At 34.4% G+C, this 24,582-nt stretch overlaps 1 protein-coding gene across 8 annotated transcripts in view; it reads left to right on the forward strand.

The window, feature by feature from the left end:
* The window catches only part of adgrb3 (adhesion G protein-coupled receptor B3), a 150,323-nt gene that overhangs the window by 83,780 nt on the left and 41,961 nt on the right, over positions 1-24,582 (forward strand). For all 8 annotated transcript variants that reach the window (XM_030155664.1, XM_030155667.1, XM_030155666.1 and 5 more), the window contains 5 exons: positions 398-506; positions 12,560-12,706; positions 13,733-13,808; positions 15,361-15,463; positions 23,255-23,298. In XM_030155664.1, the coding sequence (XP_030011524.1) occupies positions 398-506; positions 12,560-12,706; positions 13,733-13,808; positions 15,361-15,463; positions 23,255-23,298 (479 nt within the window). The remainder of the gene's footprint in view (positions 1-397; positions 507-12,559; positions 12,707-13,732; positions 13,809-15,360; positions 15,464-23,254; positions 23,299-24,582) is intronic.

Raw genomic sequence — 24,582 nt, forward strand, 5'->3', positions numbered from 1 at the left:
TAGAAGGAAAATATGTATTTTACAGCAGTGAAAGGTAACATGAAGGCAGCACCAGTGTTTTACTTTATAATCATAAACAGTTTAATTAACAACTCTAATTAAATAGCTTTTTATGGGGATCATAACTGATTACAGTTACATTTATTGTGTAATTTATTGATTCACATTCTTACACTGTTATTATTTGTAACTAGGTAATCCCCGCAAGACACTTTAAAAAAAAAAAAAATCAAACTATATTTTTCTTGTTTATTTTGTGTTTCCGGTATCCAAACAGTTTCCAGGACTTGTTAACTTTTCCAGCTTCTCTGTCACCATCACTATTCAATCCCCCAGTTAGACCAGCTATTTCTGATTTGAGATTGAAAGTGTCATCTCGTCTTCTTATCTCCTCTAGATCTATCCTGGAGCAGTGGAACTCATGCAGGTCATAGAGGAATTCATCCACATCGTTGGATTGGGCATGAAGGATTTCCACAATGCCTATTTGATGACTGGGAACCTGGGTAAGAGGCTCGCTTTTCCTCCACAGCCCACATCCGCCGTACTTGTTTTACCATTTATTTCTGCTTGACATGGACACATAATCCCTGTGCTCTGCTGACTCCTCATGTCAATTTCCCCACCATCATTAATTTAGGATAAATGGCGCGTAGTAAGCACGGGGGAGTAAAATTACTGCAAATCAATAATGTTAATTAAAACTGAGCTTGTGGTTTTAATGTGCTAAATTCCTATGAAAACACTTAACACCCAATCCAATGTCAAGAGTGTGCTCAGTGTAGAAGCCCCATCACAAGAAGAGACCACCTCTGTGACTAGATCTTAAACAACAGCTCTGAAATGTATAGAATCTAAGGAGATATTGTCCATTATGAAGCAGATTTATCTGTACAATAAATAATGAATCATTGTATTTAAACATTCAGAATAATAGAGGATAAAAATGACTTGAAATATTGCCTCTTCTTTATCAATCTATAATTTTAGTGGTTTGGCAGGAGTCTAATAAAAAACTTTTGAAGGAGCACTTTTTTGCAGCCCTTTGCAGAAACACTTGATTAGCAGAGCGTACCCTAAAGCATGTTGTGCCAAAGAGCAGCGGAATAAATATTGTTTGTGTCTGATGAAAAAAAAAAAAAAGGCTGTAAATCGGAACCTAAATTACGGGTTATTCTTGCAGCTGTAATGAGCTTCCAAACATTTTTTTTTTTTATGCTCCACTGATTGTGTTCCTGATTTTAACTTCTCATACTTGGGGAAAAAAAAACAACTCCTTAGATATGAGCGTTTGAGCAATATTTCTCTTCCCTAATGCTCTTGTGAGCTCTTTTAGCTTGTGTCACAGAGTCTCTTGGATGATCCGGGGTCTCTGTGGCATTTCATTTCTTACTCAGCCATAAATGGTGTCTTACTGGGATGGAATAATAGAACTCTGCTCTTGATTTATTCATGCAAGTGAATGTGAGCATGCACAGCTGTGCAGGTTGGCGGTTTCTCTGGAGAAGTGAGGTTCCCTCCTTGCATTCTTTACAACAGCTAACATTTGACCCACTTACAACAAACACTCACACTCAGTGGCTCTTTATGATATGTTTTCCATTATGAGAAATAGATAGCTAGCTCCCAACAACTGCATACTAAACCCGCTACAGTGAATGCTCATGTCAAAATGCTATATGAATGACTGTGAGGGACAAATAAGTAATGCAAAGTTAGAAATAAGGCTTTACTTGTTTTCATAAACTCAGAATTAATGGCTTTTTCCACAGATTTCAGAATTTTTCTGTGCCATTCTCTTATTTCAAAAAATGTCTTATTCCAATTTGGCTTAATGGGACTAATCAAATCTCATTGTCACTGCCTCCTACTCTTTATGCTGAAAAAAAAAGCATTAACACATGACCCCGGCTTCATACAGTGTAAGTAATCCATTCTGTGAAACTGACTCTAAATTGACAGTAAAGCATTTTACACGGATTTATATAAATTCCTTGAAGAGCAGTGTGCATTGCTTTGCTTCATTTGAATGCAAAATACTTGACTCTTATTACATTAGTCAGCCATATAACTGGCTTCTTTTATGCCTAGAAAACTTGTTTCCATCCATCATACACTGCATTTTGGTGAATATGTCAGAATTATGTTATATACAGGTATTTATAAGAGTACTGGTCGGCATAAAGACAGCCATTGCTTTACTTAAAGATCTCTCAACGCACAACAGGAGTCTGGGTCTGCTCGAGGTTTCTGCCTGTTAAAGGGAAGTTTTTCCTCGCCACTGTCACTAGTCATAAGTGTTTGCTCCTGGAGGATTCTGTTGGGTTTCTGTAAATTGGCTTAAAATTCGATTTGATTTGATCTGTCTCTCCTTTATGTGAAGCACTTTGTAACGTGTTGTTTTAAAAAGTGCTATATAAATAAAGCTTTACTTACTTACAACAAATCATGTCATTTACTTAACGTCGCAGATTATTTTTCACAAACTTTTTTCCATAACATGTCACTAACAAATGCTCTATGTTTCATTGTGTAAAGTAATGACTATATATACAGGATGGGGAAGCAAAATTTACAATATTTTGAGGCAGGGATTAAAAGACAGTGTATGACCAATTATTTTATTGAAAGTCATGAGAATTTATTTGCCACAAGAAAATTGACATAATAGAAAATGTTTTTATTCTATGTGTCCTCCTACTTTCTCAATAACTGCCTTCACACGCTTCCTGAAACTTGCACAAGTGTTCCTCAAATATTCGGGTGACAACTTCTCCCATTCTTCTTTAATAGTATCTTCTAGACTTTCTCGTAATAGTTTTGCTCATAGTCATTCTCTTCTTTACATTATAAACAGTCTTTATGGACACTCCAACTATTTTTGAAATCTCTTTTGGTGTGACGAGTGCATTCAGCAAATCACACACTCTTTGACGTTTGCGTTCCTGATTACTCATATGGGCAAAAGTTTCTGAAAAGGTATGGATAATAGTGTTAGGTATGATAATGACATCAATATATGTTTGGTTTCAAAACAATTAATGTAGTGCCTGCTGAGACAAAACAACTAAATGTTCATTGTAAATTTTGCTTCCCCACCCTGTATATATATATATTTGTAGTGTTGGTGTGAGACTGTTGATTTGCAATCCTGGCACCATGCATCACATTGTCTGTTTTATATTACACAAATTTCCCATAACCTTACTTAAATTAAATAAGATGGTCTAAAAAAGGAGAGTTTCTTATTTATTACATGTATTATAGAATATGTTCTTTATTTAGGTGCAAATACACTAAGCAGACACATTTTCTTAATCCACAATCAACATATGTGCTCAAAGTTTAATTACAGGGTGTTGGAGAGCACTAAAGGCCCTTTTTATTGTGTTTGTATCAGGGACGTAACGATACACTCAACTCACGACTCAATACAATTTCAGATACGGGGTTAATGACATGATTTTCTCACATTTCTGAGGTAGGGTGCAACTGCAAAACACAAACTATGCAATGAATGCATATTTTAAAAAAACATGTATAATTATCTAAATATATAAAACTACAAAATACTTTTTTTTTTAAAAATCTTTATTAACAAATTAAATTGAATCCCTTTTTATTTCTCTGAAGTAGGGTAAACTGCAAAGACTGATTTTATATTTAACACCTGAAGTCACACTTGCAAAAAACTACTGCATTCTGGGTAGTTTTCCCCATTTTGAAGGGTAAAGTGATAAACGAAGCTGCGCCTCTGAGATCGGATGAGAGAGTTAAGGATTGTTGCTTGTGTGATATAAAATAACACTGATTTGTTATTTTTGGATCATATAGGGAAAAGACACCAAACGTCATCACCATTTACAGGATAATACACTGACGAGCTTTTCTTACCTTTGCTGTGACGACTGTTTGCGCAATTCTCCGGTCGAAATGAGTAAAAATCCTGCACCAAGCCAGTGGAGAAATGTCCATGAGCCTCAAGATATTTGTAATTTTTAAACTCTTGAAAAGTGTAAGCCCTTCTGCCGTAAACCAGATAGTTAGTGTCCATGAAGATGGCGGAGGCAGCAGTGCTATGTTAGCTTTCCAGATGTTTTTTTTCCAGGTTAAATGCATTGATGTTGTTTATTGAGGCCAACTTAGCAAAGTACTGATCCCATTGTATCTTTGTTAAGTTTCTCTTGTTATGGTATCCATTCGTTCTTCTTTTTCCTCTCCATTATTATTATAATATTTCCTTATCTCTCCCCACCATTGATAAACAGTGTTTGTTGTTGTTCGCTCGCCCACTAAAATGGCGTCGGGGGCGTGTCTGTGACGTCAGTGTCAAAGACCTGACAGAGACGTAACGTGAGACGGACAAATGGTATCAAAAATAGATTAGGCCCTCTGCTGTTTATAAAGGGCATAGCGAGTCATTTTTCATCTCAGCCGATTTGAATCGTCACACATTTGTGTCGATTTTTAACTGTCTCGATGCATCATTACATCTCTAGTTTGTATAGTTCTAGAGACACAAGTTCATGTTGGCTCTGTTAATTAACCCTTTCATGCACAAATTATGAGAACCTTAATCAAATTTTTTTCCTGAGTGTGTTTATTCCTCTTTAGGCACGAAAAAACACAATGTGATTGAAAATTTTCTTCTGAAAAATAAATTTAAAAAATAACATAAAAATTTTTAAAAATTAAAAAAAAAAAAAAAAAAACATAAAAAAATAATGAAACAAAAAAAATTCTTATGAACCTATTTTTCATGAAGTTGCAAAAATGTCCACTCAGCTGGACACCACACGTTTAATTTTTGACGCACAGAAGCATGCATTTACTGATAAATTGTGTGAAAACTATGGGGAGGGCTTGTGATTCTGGGGGTTTATGCTCAGGAGAGATCTACATAACGTTACCAATTCACGTCAGAAAAGATATGTAGTGTCTTAAAACTTTAATAAAGCTATGTGTAAAAACAACAACAACAACAACAACGAAAAGAACAACAAAATCTATGAATGTACTAGAAAACAGCTGTAGAATAGCTGTCCGCTGTAGTGACCAGTATACAGGAAAGGGTTAATTAAATGAATAAATACATATGTACATATACATACATTTATATCAAAATTTCTGGTTGCAGGTGAAAAGTAAAAATTTAACCCTTTCATGCATAGCAGTCCCTGCAGAGGACAGTTATTCTCCAGCTTTTCTCTTGTATATTCATGGATTTTGTTGTTTTACTTGCATATCAACCAACACAGTGGACACTTATGGACTATCCCATAATACACTGCAATTCCATTACTGTAACATTCCTGTTCATGATAAACCTGATCTGCAGTAACATATTTGAGTGTAAATCAATTGCTAATTGTTATTCGACTGTAATTAACAGGGTTTGTTTGTTGTTGTTTTTTTTAACAAAAAGTTGTTGTGTTTTGTTGGTTTTTGCATATTATATGAGTGAGTAATAACTGCTATTATAGTGTGTTAAAATGTGAGAAATCATCAAATTAGCAGCATTAAAAAACATTTATTTCATAGTTTTCACACAGTATGACAGTAAATGCATGTTTCTTTACTTCAAAAATTAAACGCATGGTGTCCAGCTGAGTGGATATTTTTGTAACTCCATGAAAAATAGGTTCTTTTAAAAAATTTTCAATCAGATTCTTTTTTCCCAAAAAAAAAAAAAAGCACTCAGGAAAAAAATCTTGACTGAAGTTCTCATAATTCATGCATGAATGGGTTAAAATGATGGTAATAACTGACTAAATGTTAACTCGTCACAAGTTCACAAGTGTTTTTTTTTACATTTCAGAAAAACTTAGAGAAGATTTCGCTTTTTGCATATATTTCTAATGTTAGTCACATACATTACCAAAACATATTTTGTAATTCAACTGTAATTTCCCTACACTTATGTCACATTCTACTGTGCGTATGGAGAACTAGTCCGTTCACTAAAATGTACAGATATTTCACGATCAACACCAAGGTTCTAATAGTTTTGGATTTTTCATTCTAGTTTAGTTTTATTTAGTTTTGCCATTTTTTTCTCTAATTCAGTTAGTTTTAATTTGTTTTTAGAGCAGGTTTGCTAGTTTTAATTCGTTTTCATTTTTTTTCTAAATGCTTAGTTTTAGTTTAATTTTTAGTTTATAGTTTAGTTTTCTTCTCCGTCGTATTCAAATAAATCCCAGACAGGACTCTGCTGCTTTCTCCCAACTTTAGTCTCCATGTTTCCAGGTAGAGTGGGGACCAGAAGACGACTGTAAACCACAAGTGACAGACCGTCAAGTGTCATATGGGGACAGCAGAGAATCAGAATCAGACTTGACTTTATTGTCATTTGACAGTACAGAGAACATCAAATTAAATTGAGTTAGATGATTAGGGACATCGGGCCGCTGCTCCTAGTACAGAGTACAACTAGAGCACCACCACAAAACCCTTCCTTTGAAAATTGCAATGAAGAACAGAAGATAATGCAAAGCACAAATATAAGACATCATAAAGTTTTCACACAGTACACGTGGACACATGCTGGAATTTTTTCATGGATTTGAAGGGAATTGGGGGACAGCGTGAACATTAGGCAGACAGCAGACGTGAAAAACAATGGGGGTAGGGAATATGCTATAGAGAAATAAATCGATTTCATATCAATCTGACATTGACAAAGACAAAAACGAAGGGAATTTTATCCATAATTTTTTTATCCGTTTTAGTTAGTTTTGTAAATACACAATACAGTTTCAGTTAGTTATTATTTTTTTCTTTTACTTATAGTTTTTATTTATTTCAGTTAACAAAAATGTTTTTTCGATTCTAGTTTCCGTCATTTCGTCAGTTTTCGTTAACGATAATAGCCATGATCGACACCTGGGTCCAGATCTCTGGCATCTGTAGCCTGTCATTCTTTAATTTTAGCTCACATCTTATTTTGTTGGTGACCACGTGGCCCTTTTGATTAAAGAAATGGAAAGTTTTGTGGATACAAAGGTAGACGCCAAGTAGAGAGCATCTGGCTGAGTAAGATATTGCACCATCATTTCGTCACTAATTTATGGCAGCCTCTTGACACTTAGATAAATACTGCTGTCATGGGCGCGTCGTCCTCCATCCTCCTACTTTTAGTCAAATAACCTTGACTGCAAAGGCTCCCGGTTTCAGTAGCTGAGTCTCTGGGCCTTACAAACAAACACTTGGAGGGCAAACTGAAGCTTAGGACATGTAACAAGTGAAAAAAAAAACATTCACATTTGATATTTTTGTTGTTTTGTGGGGCTGTAGTTTCCAGCCCGAGATTGTGATTGATTGCAGTTGTGCTAACATATAATGGCTGCAAAAACTCATTAATTAACTTTATATCCAAAATGTTTGTGTTGTTTGCCTTGCACAATTTACTTAATGTTGAATCATCCAGACGTAATGAACAATGCTATAGATCCTTCTTATGAAAATGAGCCTTGTGCACTGAGTCAGAAACATCACAAACCTAAGTAATGTTTTTATTTGTGTTGTTTGGGCCCATCAGGCAAGTGTGAAGCCCCATTTACCTGCAGAATTACCCAGAACTCTAAAGTTTTTCTAGCATCCAGTTGTGTGCCCCATGACTAAAACCATCAACACAATGACATACACACTTCTACCACCGCTGCTCCCAACATCTGGTGCTTTGAGCTGACTTATTTTGTTTTATGTGCTTATTTTTTGTGAAATGTCATGTGTTGTGGTGCTGTGTGATTTCAGGCCCACTGCTGGATCATCCCAAACACACAGACACACCTTTCGCTGCCACAGATTTCCCTAAATCGTGGAGTCTTGCCAGGATTCAAATTGTATTATTGGCAAAGCATGAGGAACAATAGAGCTTTTGCATCAATGGTAGGATTAGCCTCAGATTCCCCTCACTCAAGCACCACCTGACAGGGACTGGATGTGATACCAGGTAGAGAATAGTACAGCTTTACCCCCCCCCCCCCCCCCCCCCCCCTTGTAATGCAGAGGCCTTTTCGGTTGATCTGCCGAATTTTCCTTGTCATTGCTTTAGTGCACGAACTGGCCTATTATTGCACCTCAGCAGGGAGGTGAGAAAAGGAAGGAATGATTAAGGAGATTACGTGTCCGCTGGATGGCAGGTGCCAGTTGTAGCTCTGATTGTCCTCTTTGTTGTAATGTGTAATAAATGCATTAACAGGCCAGCAAGGAGTACTATGATACGCATACAATGTTTACTTTTATACACGATTAGTTGAATTTATACAGTGGTGACTGAATTTATTTGAACACTTGGCAAATTTAAGATTTTTTTCTTTTTTTACATACCCCTAAACACTCATAAAATTAATGAAATATCTACAGGGTGGGGAAGCAAAATTTACAATATTTTGAGGCAGGGATTGAAAGACAGTGTATGACCAATTAGTTTATTGAAAGTCATGAGAATTTATTTGCCACAAGAAAATTTATATAACAGAAAATGTTTTTATTCTATGTGTCCTCCTTCTTTCTCAATAACTGCCTTCACACGCTTCCTGAAACTTGTGCAAGTGTTCCTCAAATATTCGGGTGACAACTTCTTCCATTCTTCTTTAATAGTATCTTCCAGACTTCCTCGTAATAGTTTTGCTCATAGTCATTCTCTTCTTTACATTATAAACAGTCTTTATGGACACTCCAACTATTTTTGAACTCTCCTTTGGTGTGACGAGTGCATTCAGCAAATCATACACTCTTTGACATTTGCTTTCCTGATTACTCATATGGGCAAAAGTTTCTGAAAAGGTATGGATAATAGTGTTAGGTATGATTATGACATCAATATATGTTTGGTTTCAAAACAATTGACGTAGTGCCTGCTGAGAAAAAACAACTAAGTGTTCATTGTAAATTTTGCTTCCCCACCCTGTACAAAGTCATCTTTATGCTGTTACATTACATTTAGGTAATTTTCCCTACAACAAACAAGCTACCCTGTAAGACCGGATAAGTTGACTTTACTTAAAAAATTGGAGGAAACCTGTTGCCTTAAAATAATGTAAGTAATGAGTAATGAAAACTTGAGTATATTAAACTTAAATGACTTAAATGCTTGATTTGAATGGAATTGCTACTTTAAGTACAACACACTAAATGCCAAGTTAATTTAACTTAAAATTTGTTGCAGTGACAATTGCTTTGTATAATCATTAGACTTATAATCATCAGTTCAGTATACTCAATTCCAATTTGAGTTAAATTAAAATTTTCTGCAGTATAAATTGCTCGGCTTCATTATTCAACTTCATGTATTATTATGTGGATGGAAGACAGACAGGAAGTTACTGCATTAAATTGAGCAAGGCACAAAGATTTGCACGGAACAGAAACAATTGGAGATGAACAGGAAAGCCATTTGTTGGCCTATATGGCTCTCACTCATGGTGCAGCTCTAGAAAAATACAAAAACAAACACAAAAAGGCCAATAAACATTGCCGTACACACATTAAGTCAAAATTAACACTAACACCACAACCCCGCTGAACCCCTGCACATAAAAACTAGAAAAGCACTCAGAGAGCACAGACCTCCACCAGGGCAGATCAGTGCCGCCCCCCCCCCCCCCCCGATCACCACCAAAATTTAATCATTTGTTCCTTGTGCCAGTATCAACATTTCCTGAAATTTTCATCCAAATCCATCCATAACTTTTTGAGTTATCTTGCACATAGACAGACAGACAGACAGACAAACCAATGCTGGCAAAAACATAACCTCCTTGGTAATAACACATTTTCAACAACATGCCCAATACCCACAATGCAATGCGGAGATAAAAAGGTATGGTCATGACTAAAATTTAGTGATTTAAATCCATTCAGCTTAAACTTTTTCCTACTTTCGACTATGTCTACAAATTAGTAGAATAAACTTAACATTTTATAGTAATGTAATACAACTTAAATCATTCAAGTACATTGTAATTAAAGCATTTTAGTAAATACAAGGTCCGGGCTTACATTGTAGGCCTAATTCACTGTCAGTGTCACACAATCAATGTTCCTTCACAGAAGAAGCCAAATTCCTTGTGTGATCATTGTGATTATGATTAAATTGATGATGATGCAAGAGTCTTAGATGTGACTCTGTGTGTTTCCTAAAAAATGTACAAGGCCAACCCTGCTCATTAAGTAAATATTAAAGTTTAAAGTGGATAAAAACAGTAGGACTCACTTCACCTGATATCTGTTGTGCTCAGAGAAACCATCTACGTGTTTCATGAACATGATGAAATGAAATCATGTTCTAGAGGCAAAAAAAGGTCAATATAGTCAATAATTTTTGCCATCTCTATATGTAAAATAATATTGTTTAATAAATGATATCCCTTTTTGGTCCCTCTCTTGGTTCTGTGTTTTTTGTCTGTTTGTTTTGTTTTATTCTAGCTACTTATTTTATTTATTTAATTATTTATTTTTTGTTAATAAGACATTTGTTGTATCTATTCTGTATTGATTGCTTGTCAATATTGGATTTGCATTAGGGATTGTCTTGTTTTGGGTGGGGTGGGATTGTAGGAGGGCCAAAAAGAAAAATGAAGGAATGGAAGTCTTTTTTTGTCACATTGCACTGTCATACCTGTGAAATTACTCCCAATAAAAAAAGTTAATTAAAAAAAAAAAAAAAAAAAAAAATAATAATAAATGATATCACTCTTGAAAGACATCTTTAATAGCATCCATCTGCAACACTTAAATTAAGTCATTGTATGAACTGTACCATGGATTCAATTTTTCATGGTTAGAAATAATAGATATAAAATATATAAAGCACAGTTTTAGCGCTCTTATTATTATTTCATTACCATGAATGTGTGGAGAGAAAGAGGGAGAAACTGAGTTATAGAAAAAAAAAAAAAAAATTCTCTGTTCAGCGAGGCAATCAAATCACTGTTCTATTTTAAATCCTGTAATTTCTGTGTATGAAATTGAAACATGGTCACAAATGACAGATACATTTATAAAGCAGTTGATTTAACTGTTACTCTTGAGCATTATTATCATTATTATTATTATTATTATTATTATTAATTCAGCTCCATGGAGGTGCATATAGAATATTTCCTGTTTTACAAAAGCAAGGCAATCAAATCCCTATTTCTATTACTTTAATTTCTACTCACAAAGAGGAAACCTGGTCAGATACATTTATAAAGCACTGGGTCTAGCTTCTATTCATTATTTATTCTTATGAATCACCCTCTTGCATGAGTCACAGATCTATAATAGTCTAATTTTGCACATGAACCATGAAGCTGAAGATACAGAGAAAAAGAGAAGAAGGGCAAAAAGAGCAGTTTGTTAATATTTTGGCTTAGTGTCATGTTTTAGGAGGAACTCTAACCTGATTCCCCTGTAGTTTATACCTTAGATTAAGTTATTGTACAGATACAGATACAGATGAACAGGAAGGATATTTTTATTATTGTCTAACATATGATGGGATGTTAGAGCTTTGAAAAAAATACAGTCTAACATGCATTTAAAGGTTAAATCCTGAAAAAGAAAAGAAGCTGAAAATTCTGAATTAATGAGTTTGTTTAAGACAAATATTTAATGTCATCACAGAGATATATCGGCAGAAACATAGGAAATGCTTTTACACAACATGCAAATAATGTAACAGACGTACAGATAGAGAAGACACAAGCTGTGCTTTATTTATTTTTATTTTTTTTAAATGTTTTTTTCATGTATTTTAGTGTTACATACAATTACTCAGCTATTACAAAAGCTTTAAATGTGGTTTCTCATGCCACACATATGTTATCAAATGATAAGCTTATTAGATGTTTTTGGCCAAATATATAGGGCTGTGGTTCCCAACCTTTTTTGACTTGTGACTTCATTTTAACATCACAAATTTCTGGCGAGCCCAGACATTCAAAACAGAGACATTTTTTTGCTAAAATTTATTTGCTTTTGATCATGTAAAAGTTTGCTATACTGTGTTGCAAATAAATATTAATTTTAGACGACATTTAGTGTATATAATGTATATTATTATGGACGGAGGCAGCAAAGGCAGGTGTAGATTACTGCACAAAGTGAGCATTTTATTTTCCTTGGTCAGGATATGTACAGTCAGTTCAGCTTGGATTTACAAGGCTGACAATTAATACTGAACAAACAAGAACTCAAACTATGAATTATGAAAGAGCTGCAGCATCTGAAACTGACCACAATGAACATTTGACAGATAAACAGTACCCCAGTGCTTCAGTTTCAGCTTCACAGTTTGTCATGTCTTTTATGTATTGTGATTGTCTCTCTCAACTAACCATATATTTTTTATTAGTAAGCTTTTATTTTTATTTCTATCAATTACTAAAAATTTCAGATGACCCCATTTGAATTCCAGGTGACCCCATGTGGGGTCCCGACCCCAAGGTTGAAAAACACTGATATATGGAGAAACATCCTCCCCATGAGTGACTCTGGAAGCCTCTCCTTTTAAACATTCTGACCCGTATTGATCATCAGTATTTCTTCTTCTTTGGTTGTTTTAATTCTGCAGTGGCCAGCATCCAGAGACTTCCAGCCGTATCTGTGATGACTGACATCAACTTCCCCATGAAAGGTCGTAAAGGCATGGTTGACTGGGCCAGGAACTCTGAAGATAAAGTGGTCATCCCGAAGGGCCTCTTTGTTTCCCAGTCAGCAGGTATGTGGGGGAATATATTTCACTGAGCTATATAACATTTAGCCCAACATATCTTTCCTCAGTAGTCAAAACCGAACACACAATCTAATCTCCATTAAGACATGTCTTTCTCTTGCACCATAATAATATAATTCTCCCTAAACCGTGGTATGATCTGCACCAAGCAGAGTAGAAATATAAGATTAATGCAGAGTGAATACATAATGACAGATACAGCGGCCACTGCTGTGAAATGGAAAACATATATCTTGAATTCTCAGCAAAAGGTGGATGATTTTAGTTGGATTGCTTTGTCTGAGAATGTACAGAAAGATTCACACACACATAGACACATCATTCTTCTACAGAAGGTATTCCCTTAATGTTTCATGCGACACCATCCCTTGTTTGTGGAAAGTGAAATAATGCTACAAGCCTTTGAACAAAGCCGCTTTGCTTGCCCGTGCTTGTTCAGTCACTGCATTAGTATCGACTCAGCATTTTCAGCTTCCTTTCAAACACTGCCACTTGCCACTGTATATGGCAATTCAGCGCCAGACAATTTGGCTAATTGGTGTAATCAGTCTTATCTGGAATATATCAAAGATAACAAAACAAGGGATTGATTATGAATCTGTGCCACGTGTTTAATCCCAGCCACTCTAATTTAGACAGAGAAAGAGGCTGATTCTGTAAAGGACTTTAGCACTTTTTCCCGCTTGACTCATCTAAGTCTGTATGAGATGCAAAAAAAGGGCCCTTTTTCCAAAAAAGAATTTTCTGTAAGTGTTTTTGGCACAAATGTCAAAGGCACTGAAAACAAGTAAGTTTACTTAAGCCAAGTGTTACTCCCAATTAAGATGTAGCTGTTAAAACTCAACCCATGAGTATATTTCATGTTAATGCAAAGCAAAAATGTACGCAGTATGAACAGTTTGTGTCTGCATTTGAGCCTGGGTTGATATAGCTGGTCTGCTTCATTGGTTTTAGGGTTTATATAAATAAAGTTCCAGACTTTTCTTGCTATTGATTCATTTTTCTCCATAGATATGGAAGGATCTCCTGTCTTCATTTTGGGAACAGTTCTTTACAAGACTCTTGGACTCATGCTACCTTCACCAAAGTAAGTGCAGCATACTTTCTTGTCTGTATTCTCTAGTCTGTTGGCACAAGGAAATATGAGACAGATTTAATCCTTTGGAGCTGCAGAGGTGTCCACTTTTATTCACAGTAGTAGATCAAATCTTATAAATAGGTTGTACCTGACTTTGGTGTCCCTGAGACGCTCCACTTTGAAGATGTGAAATTCAAAAGCTTCAAATAGGAAAAAGAAAACAGAATATGTTTGCAGCTTTTCGATTTATCCTGACTCTGACCAATTAGTGTTTTGTTGATTTACTGATATAATTTGGTAAAATAAATATACTTACTGTGGCATGATGTGCAGCTAATTAAGGATGGCACTGTTGCCTGAGCAAAGCAATGGGATGAACCAAACAAACACCTGGTGTCAGGTCCCAGTCAGCATGTCCCTGGCACCAGGCGTCCCAAGGACAGAGCGGTCACACCAGGACCGGCCTCGCCAGCTGTCACAGGTGGAGCAGCAGCCCACTGTGTACATGTGGACAGCAGTTCATAATAACGGGTCACTGTTGTTGTTAGACTCGAGGATGTGCGTAGCATTTGCCAAATGTTACTCTTCAGAAGTTTTTTCTTTGTTTGTTTTTGTGCACTTCAAATCTCTCGGCGTACTTGAACTGTAGAGAACTTCTCAATTTAATTCATTGATTTCCAATTCAAAATGAGACAAGAGAACTGACTTGAACCATATGAAAAAGCCGGATAAAAATATTCTCTGCCTAAGTGGTGCCGGTAGGACAAGGGGGTGCTGCAGTCTCACTTCTCCTTCCCTTTGTGATGATGACAGCTTTCTTCCTAGTGGGAAGTGCTCCTGGATTTCAGCTTCTAATAAAAAGAAGATTCTGTCAACTATACAATAGCTGGAGATGGTTTTTGAAACAGGACCTACAATGCCTGATTTTAAGGGCGGAGGATACAAAGACACATCTCATTCAGTTTAGGGAAGTCTTTGATTGCACAGACTGTTTTCTGTCTTGCTTGTATGTTTCCAACACCATTACTGGCACACACACTGTGCTTGTTTGGTCGTTTATTGCTCTAATGGGCTGCTTTTCCTTCTTTCATTTAGTGTCTGAGATATTTGGGTTAGCATTCTAACCAAGCTGCACCAAAGAAAATACCTTTGACTAATACTTGACTGACTGGTTTAAGAATTAATTCAATTTACAGCCACTCTAAATTTTAGATTATAAGATTAGCCCTCAGAGAGGATACGCTTGAAATCCAAAATATGTACACAGAATCGCCTCAGACAGCCGAAATCAGGTTTTAATACCAGCTTTTCTTATAGATCCTACATAAGTCGCACTGACTCTGAACTTACACCTAATCCGTACATGTTAATGCTATAAAGAGCTTTGAAATAGACCTCAGGTATATGGAATAAAGTCAGTATTAAAGCTAGAAACCAGTGCAATGTTCATCCTCGTGTATAACATATGAAATGTGAAACACTGTTTTCCCACTTTGAGTTCAGAAATGAACTTAATGACACTTTAAAAATAATAGTATGTGTGTATCTCTGTTTGACTCAGGAACCACACAGTTGTGAACTCCAAGGTCATTGCTGTGACAGTGAGACCTGAGCCCAAGGCAACGGAGACCCACCTGGAGATAGAACTGGCCCACTTGGCAAATGTAAGTACTGATTTAGTGATTTATTCTGAACATGCAATGAAATTTAACATAAATGCAAACAAGCAAACATAAACAATAATACAAATATTAACAATCATAACAATCTTAGAAGAATAGCACTATAGTTTCATTTACATGCCTGAAAAGGGGTGGGAAGAAGTGCAATGTATTTAATCCCACCCCCTCTCTATAAAATGTGATTATTATTATTATTATTATTATTATTATTATTATTATTATTATTATTATTATTATTATTATTATTATTATGTATTCCTCTTCCTTTTTCATTCTTCTTTTATCTTTATATATCTATTCTCTATTTATATCTATATATCTTTTCTCATGCACACACTCACTCATTCATCCAAATGCACATACATACGTTTATACATATGCCCACAACATATAAATACTCATACCCGCATACAAATACACATATAATCTTTTACCTAGCATTTCTTAATTGTGCTGGCAAATAAATATATCACAGTCCTGAAACCAGTCAGATATTTTTTCTTCATTGGCCCCACTGGAAATATATCAGAATTTTACTGACATTTTAGTGGATCAGAAATAAACAGAAGAAACATTTTTCATTCAACTCCAAGTTCATTAACCCTTTATCAGGCAGTTGACTATTTCTGGTAATTACCACACACATTACAAGACAGTGACAGTGAGGACAGTGAGGTAACAATCTCAGGTCCAATGTGGTCTACAGGGTCTGTAAGGTCCACCTCTGCATAAACAGTGAGTGTACCTGCTTTGTTAGGTACCATGAAGTAATGGTACTAATGTAAGAAATGATGTTCAAAAGGATAATGTGGATGTGGACAGGTGTCTGGATCAGCACTTATGTTGGTCTGATGTTCTCTAAATACAGGTTCCTTTAACCTTACATGTGTTTCTTGCGTATTTTATTTATACATCTTGGATTTTCTTTTCTTTTTTTTTTTTTTTTGCCACTATGGTTAACCTTGTTAACCTTGATTTTCTACATAATGATACTTTTTTTTTTAAAAATTGGTCGAAAGTAATAAAGTCTTGTTAGGTCCTCTAATGACATAGTAAAATTTAGTTGACATGTTGTATTTCAGAGTATTTGTATGTGTCATATAAAGGGTTAATCTTATCTACAACTAATTTATTTTCATTACAGTGAAAAAAGCAAGTAGGTTTGAATTTAACTCAGTTTTGGATAACAACCTGAAAAGTATTAATGCATGCTTTAATTTTAGAATAAAATTGTTTTATTGTCATTGAACACTAAAAAATGCAGTTTAGCAGCTCTCTGGCAATCGATCAATCGATCAATCAATCAATCAAAGTTTATTTATATAGCACTTTACAACAACATGAAGAAGACCAAAGTGCTTTACAAGCAAGCATGATTAAATTATAAGATAGAAACAGTTTAGTCAAATACCATAAATATGCATAAAACAATAGGATACAGTAAAAACAAGCACAACCAACACACTTTATTATATATACAATAAATATAAAAATGCAAAAAGAGCTATAGAAAAAATAAAAATGTGTAAAAAGAGCGCACATAGGTTACAAAACAGTGTTAATAATATATTTCTATAACAATAATGCAATAAGGCTGCAATGATATGAATGGAATAATAGAAGTAGTAACAGTGATTACAGTTACTTTAGACTTTTGAAATACTCAGATTAGAGTTAAATGTTACACTCAAATTATTACATTGTAGTGTCAGTGTTTGCAGAGTTAATCTTAGAGTTAATATAGTGTTAAAAAGTTACTAATTATAAATTGGTGGAGTGGGTGTGTCATGAGTAACGTACTGTGTGTCACTAGAGCTACGGTGGGAACACAGTGCTACAGAGACATCCTACTCTCCTGCTGCAATATAATACATGATATAGACAAAAGTATTAGGACACATTACACCTACGGCTTGTAGGACTTACTATTCCCATTGATGTGAAATATTATCTGTCATAGTCAGTAATAATTATCATGAGAAATGTCAAATTTATGTGTCTTTGAATCTTAAAGACTGAGTTTTCTGAGTTACTTGTGGTTCAGAATTAGTATTTAGAGGTAGAGAGTTTAGAAAATAATGATAATATATTGATATATAAAATTTATAGATCTATATTATATATGTGTGGTGTTAAAAAAAGGGGAGAAAATTAAAGTTAAGTTGCTTAAACTTAAGTAATAATAAGTATTTGTAAGCATTTTAGATGGCAGTGAAAAAAGAATTAATCCTAAGGATGAATTAAAAACCATTATTGCAATATTAATTTATATCATAACATTTGTCATTATTGTTTTGTATCCCCCTGTTAGCAATAAAACACCTGGATTGAGTGTATTCCAAGAACAGCATGATTTAATACTGGCTTTAAACTGTGGCACTGAAGCATCTTTTACTCTGATTTATGGTGGAACTACAGATTCTGAGTTAAAATGTTTAGACTCTGGGATTTCAGCACTATATTATTTACTGCGTACTGTTTCAAATATACAGCACTTCTCCAGAAATAAGGTCTGGGGTTGATGAAACAGAGAGCGTTGCATTGTGGGTTGTATGTAGGATTAATATTGCAAAGCTATTGAGGAATTTTAAGCCTCTCTATCGGTGAAATAGCTCAAAGGATCCACTTTAACCTTCAGGAATGTTTCTCAAAATAAAATCAAGACTGAGAACAAGTTAGACTGCCTCTAATACAGTGAGAACACTGGCATGCACATTAATATTCCACTATTATTCTGAATTTGACAGATGTAAACGGCATATCTGAATGGTGCTTTTTCCAATCTGGACATGAGGGATATGCTAATATTATTCTGGCTTTATTAGGCGTCTTTGGCCATGTATATAACACATTCAGAAAATGCGGTTTACACATTTTACTGCAGGTTGTGACTGTGTTTATGGGAAGTCGGAGTAAAGACAAAGAGCTTTTCAGGTAGAGTTTAATGCAGTGGTTCCCAACCTTTTTTGGCCCATGACCCCATTTTAACCCTTTCATGCACGAATTATGAGAACCTCAGTCAAGATTTTTTTCTTGAGTGTTTTTATTCCTCTATAGGCATGAAAAAAAAAAAACTATGTGATTGAATTTTTTTTAATGAACCTATTTTTCGTGGAATTACAAAAATGTCCACTCAGCTGGACATCATGCATTTAATTTTAGAAGCAAAGAAATATGTATTTACTGATATACTATGAGGTAAAAACATTTTTAATGCAGCTAATTTCATGTTTTCTCACATTTTCACAATACCTGCATATAGATAATATGCAAAAAAAAAAATCTGTTAATTACAGTTTAATAACAATTAGCATTTTTTTTTTTTTTTTACAGTCAAACATGTTACTGCAGATCAGATTTATCTAGAACAGCATATTTACAGTAATGGTATGAATTACAGTGTATGGGACAATACATAAGCGTCCACTGTGTTGGCTGATATGGAACTAAAACAACAAAATCCATAAGTATATAAGAGAACCCCTTTGAACAGCTGTCCACTGTAGTGACCACTATGCATGAAAGGGTTAATATCACAAATTTAAGGCGACCCCAGACATTCAAAACAGAGACATCTTTTTTTTGATCATGTAATAGTTTGCTATACGATGTTGTAAATAAACGTTAATTTTAGATGACATTTAGGCTATATAATATCTATAATGCACCTTTTTGGAGTCTGCTTCTCAGTTTCTTTTGGAGATGTCTTAGCAGGGCCAAGCAGGTGAAGAAATTTTTCCATTTTTTGTTCGGTCCGGTTTTCTGAGTGTGACTGTGTCCGGGCAGGTTGAAGCATAGTAATGCAGGCAGTCACATGATCAGGTTAATCAAGATATGCCATCTCAGATATTATATCCTGCATTTTATTTGAACTTTTTGAACTTTTTTATTACGAAAAGTGTGTGATGTTTTTTTTATTATACATTTACATAAACATGTACTTAGACATAAGGAACCACACAGACACAATACAAAAAAAAAAAAAAAAATTATACAACAAACCTATAGACCTATTAAACACAAAAAAGACAAAATAAAAAACCCACAGCAACAACAAAATAAATAATATTATCAACTCCTCTTTACAATGCTCAGGGATGATTAAGAGTTAATATAATATATGCTAACAACAAATGTCTCCATCAAAGGACATAGGAGACAGCAGGACAGTAGCCAAAAAAGGATTCCATTGTTGATAAAACAAATTAATTTGTTCACGAACAGAAAACGTAATCAAGTGCACCCACTGCACAAAGGTGGGTGTCAGAGGTTCCTTCCACTTAAAGAGAATCATACGACGAGCCAATAGTGTACAAAAAGCTATCCAGTCACTTTGGTGTGTGGTGTTTTAATTATAATGAAATATATATTGAATAATTAAAAAAATATTTTTATTAGCATTTTTATTATTTTTTTAATCAATGACTAGAAATTTCAGGCAATCCCATTTGAATTCCAGGCGACCCCACGTGTGGTCACGATCCCAAGGTTGAAAAACACTGGTTTAATGATTGGATGATGGAATGAAAAGTCCATATTTCTGTGTGAAATCAACAAGTTTATACCTGTAAATATGAGAAAATATTTATTTATTTTACTCATTTATTTATTTCAAACATGCACAGAAACAAAAAGAAAAAAACAAAGTGAAATAAGACAAAAACAAAGTAACATTTAAATGAACAAAATCTATCTTCAAGTACGTGCAAGTCTGAATTTTGCGTGGTCAAAAAGGAGTAGGAAGAAGTATAAACGTATTCAATCCTACCCCTCAAGTGCTTTTACACTTAAATATTAAAATGTTTCCAGAAAATATCTGACGGAATGAACATAGAAGGCTGAGTTTACACAGTGGAAGGCAGGTCACTGGTGGGAAACAATGATAATATTGTAATGGGGTTAATTTCATCTGCATGTAAACAGGAATATTCATTTTCACTGGTCATGTAAACAGCTTATTTGGAACATTGACTTTTTTTTTTTTTGTAACTGGAGTATTAGTGTGCATGCATAAGTGAGAAGAGAGAAAATATGTACCAGCCAGAAGTTAAAGATAAATATGTCATAGATGGTTATGTTAAAACTGCTAACACCCCCCCCCCCCCCCGCCCCTTTACACACAACTGAGTGAAAATACAGCCACACTTTAGACCATTTAGCTTTTGGCATTTTGACCTTTCCATTTTTTTTTTTTAAACTATTGGCTGAGGTAAAACATTGGCTGCCAGATAAAACTGCTCCTCAACGGACCCGTCTTCGTGATGGGTGAACCGACTCATGACAGTGATTGTTCTGGTTCCGGGCCAAAGAACTTACTCAACATACTTTCTCCTGGCTCAGAACCATCCAGCCTTTGCTTATGTTAATTGCTGCACTTTTTCTGACATCTTCATCGAAACCAGCATAAAGATTATGCAGGGTTTTTTTTAACCCTTGTATGGTGTTTGGGTCTGTGGGACCCGTTTTCATTGTTTATTAAAAGAAGAATGATGAGTAATTATTTTTTAATGAATTATTTCCTCTCATATCTTGTCCTGCTCCGGTTTTTAAGTAGAGTTCTCTGTTTTTAATTTGTCTTTGTCACTTTTACTTTTTCGGTATTTCTGATATGTCCATTGGATGTTTCAAATGTCTTGTTCTGTCTTGACTATATTGTAAATGAGGTTGCATTCTCAATATATCTCTGAGTTTAACCCTTTCATGCATACTGGTCACTACAGTGGACAGTTATTCTACAGCTGTTCTCTTGCATATTCATAGGTTTTGCTGTTTTAGTTCCATATCAACCAACACAGTGGATGCTAATGCACCATCCCATAATACACTAAAATTCATGCCATTACTGTAACTTTGCTGTTCTAGATAAACCTGATCTGCAGTAACATGTTTGAGTGTAAATTAATTGCTAGTTGTTATTAGACTGTAATTAACAGTTTTCGTAAACAAAAAGGTTTTTACAGTATTAGAGCATTTATTTATCTATTTATTTATTTAGAACATGCAAAGAAACAAAACAAAGCAAATTAACCCTTTCATGCACAAATTATGAGAACCTTAATCAAAATTTTTTCCTGAGTGTTTTTATTCCTCTTTAGGCATGAAAAAAAAAAAAATGCGATTGAAAATTTTCTTCTGAAAAATAAAAAATAAATAAATGAATCAAATAAAAGTAATTTAAAAATTTAAAAAATACATTAAAAAAAAAAAAAAAAAAAAAAAAAATTCTTATGAACCTATTTTTCATGAAGTTACAAAAATGTCCACTCAGCTGGACACCACACGTTTAATTTTTGACGCACAGAAACATGTATTTACTGATAAACTGTGTGAAAACTATGGGGAGGGCTTGTGATTCTGGGGGTTTATGCTCAGGAGAGATCTACATAATGTTACCAATTCATGTCAGAAAAGATATGTAGTGTCTTAAAACTTTAATAAAGATATGTGTAAAAAAAATAGCAAAAAAATAAATAAAATAAAATAAAAAACGAAAAAAAGTAACAAAGCCCTTGAATATACAAGAGAACAGCTCTAGAATACCTGTCCACTGTAGTGACCAGTATGCATGAAAGGGTTAAGACGAAAACAAAATAACATTTAAATGAACAGAATCTATCTTCAAGTTTGTGTGAGTCTGAATTTTGCATGGTTGAAGGTCGAAAAGGAGTAGGAAGAAGTATAAATGTATTTAATCCTAAATCCATTTTATGTTAAAATGTGAGAAAACATCAGATTAGCTGCATTAAAAATGTTTTTATTTCATAGTTTTCACGCAGTATATCACTTTCTGATGTTGTCTTTTTAAATACATGTTTCTTTGCTTCAAAAATTAAACGCATGGTGTCCGGCTGAGTGGACATTTTTGTAACTCCATAAAAAATATGTTCATTAAAAAAATTTCAAAGACATTGTTTTTTTCATGGCTTAAGAGGAATAAAAACACTCAGGAAAAAAAAACAAAAAACATGACTAAGGTTCTCATAATTCATGTATGAAAGGGTTAAATAAAATAAATGTTATGATGATTATATTACATTTTACTAAAAATACAAACTAAAAACGAGTAGCACTTAAATTCATAAATGTGATCTAGCAAAGGCAAAAATTAAACATATGTGCTTTTTATATTGCTTGTAATTGAGATGAAATAAACATCTGTTCAGTATTTTAACATAAACTTGTTTGATTATGTTGAATTAAAAACCCACCACACCCACAAACACTGGTTGAATAACAAAAAATCCGACCACCACACATGGGTTAATAGAAGAATACAGTTTTGCCTTTTTGGTTCGGTACAAAAGATGAAAAGTTCCCGTTCTCATCTCTGCAGAAAGAGTTTTAGTGTGTTGACTGAGTGTTTTACAATGACCAGAAGCGCATATCACCTCCTATTAGCCAACACACAATGGTGGTTAATTGGCTCGATAATTAATTTGCAAGCACTCGGTGTCAGGAGAGTGCAGTGCAGTCAGATAATTACAAGCACCAATCCCTTTCATGATCCAGGCCTTTTTATTCTTCTCAGAGATAAAGTGCATGGAAGTCTGAGCCTGTTGGCAAGACTGTATGTGTGTGTTTGTTAGCGTATTTCACTCTGCAGTTTGTGTTTTCTATATATATAAATGACCCGTGGTGCATGTTATCAAAAAAAAAAATTACAGTACAACCAAGGACGAATATGTAATTGATTTATAATGATGATGACGATAATGATGATCAATTGTTGTCATAACTCAACCTAGTAAACAATTTGTCCTTTCTGTCTTCCAGGGAACGCTGAACCCATACTGTGCACTGTGGGACAACGCCATCATGTAAGTGAGCATGCAGTTTAAATGTTCTGTTGTTTTGGGCTTGGCGCTTACTAATGAATCATGATTCATTCACTCAGTTTTATTGCCTGGCAAGTACTGTCATACATATTCAGGAAAGTCTTATTTTTACATCATGAGGAATTAAAAGTTTATGTCATGCGCGTGTGCAAAATCAGGACGAGGCTATGGAGGTTACCCACATAACACAGCAAACATTTAGAGCTGGAGAGCATGTTCTTTTAACCCTTAAAGACCTATTTTCTCTACGTTTGACATTTCCTAATTGAATCACCTTTTTTTTATTTTATTTTGCTAAACCCATTTTTATTAGTCTTTGGTTCATTTATTTGTGTATTTGGACCTTAATAGTTGAAAAAAATAACATAACACTGTGAAAAAATTTACAATTACAAAACTATTCTTTCACAATAAAACGCAAATAAATACATAAATAAAAACAAAGTTGAATGACCTGAAATGTGCTATTTTAACAATATTCTGCCTGTTACTAAATGTTTTGTGCATTTACTGATCCACTGTGATCTGTAGTTGTGTTAACAATGAGAGATGTAATATTGTAGAAATTGTTCAAATTTTTTTGCCAAAACTCCAAAATTTTAACAATATTCTGCCTGTTACCAAATGTGTATGTAACATTGTGTGTAAATGTACATGTATAAATAATAAGTCGAGGCATAATACTGTTAAAATTGCACTAAGTTTTCAAATGAAATTTCTGTTTTTTCAGGTTATTCACATCTTTTTTGTAAAATGTAAATATTATATTGGATTTTTTTGTACTAAAACAAAAAGAAAAACTTGGATTTGTCATTATTTATAGGTTATTAAGTCATTATTTTACTGGTCTGGCCCGCTTGAGTTCAAATTGGGCTAAATATGGCCCCTGAACCAAAATGAGTTTGACACCCCTGTCTTAAAGCATGCAGCTTCAGTTAAAGTTATGCAGTTATTGTGGCATAATTGACTACATTATTACTTAAAGGGGTCATATTTTGCGAAACCCACTTTTATTAGTCTTTGGTTCATTTATTTGTGTATTTGGACCCTAATAGTTGAAAAAGTGCGAATTTGAACCCTCCAGGTGCTGCAAAGCTATCTTATTCATTTAGGCTGTTATGGAAAAATAATACTCTACTAATTTGTCTTCAAAAAAGAAGGGTCAGTTCAAGCATTCAGTGTCAAAGAAATCACTTTATTTGGAGCTCCATAGAAAGAGATATCACTCAGACAAAAGACTGAGACCCAAAACCCAAAAATACAAAT

Source organism: Sphaeramia orbicularis, chromosome 15 (assembly GCF_902148855.1).
Source record: "Sphaeramia orbicularis chromosome 15, fSphaOr1.1, whole genome shotgun sequence".
Taxonomy (NCBI): domain Eukaryota; kingdom Metazoa; phylum Chordata; class Actinopteri; order Kurtiformes; family Apogonidae; genus Sphaeramia; species Sphaeramia orbicularis.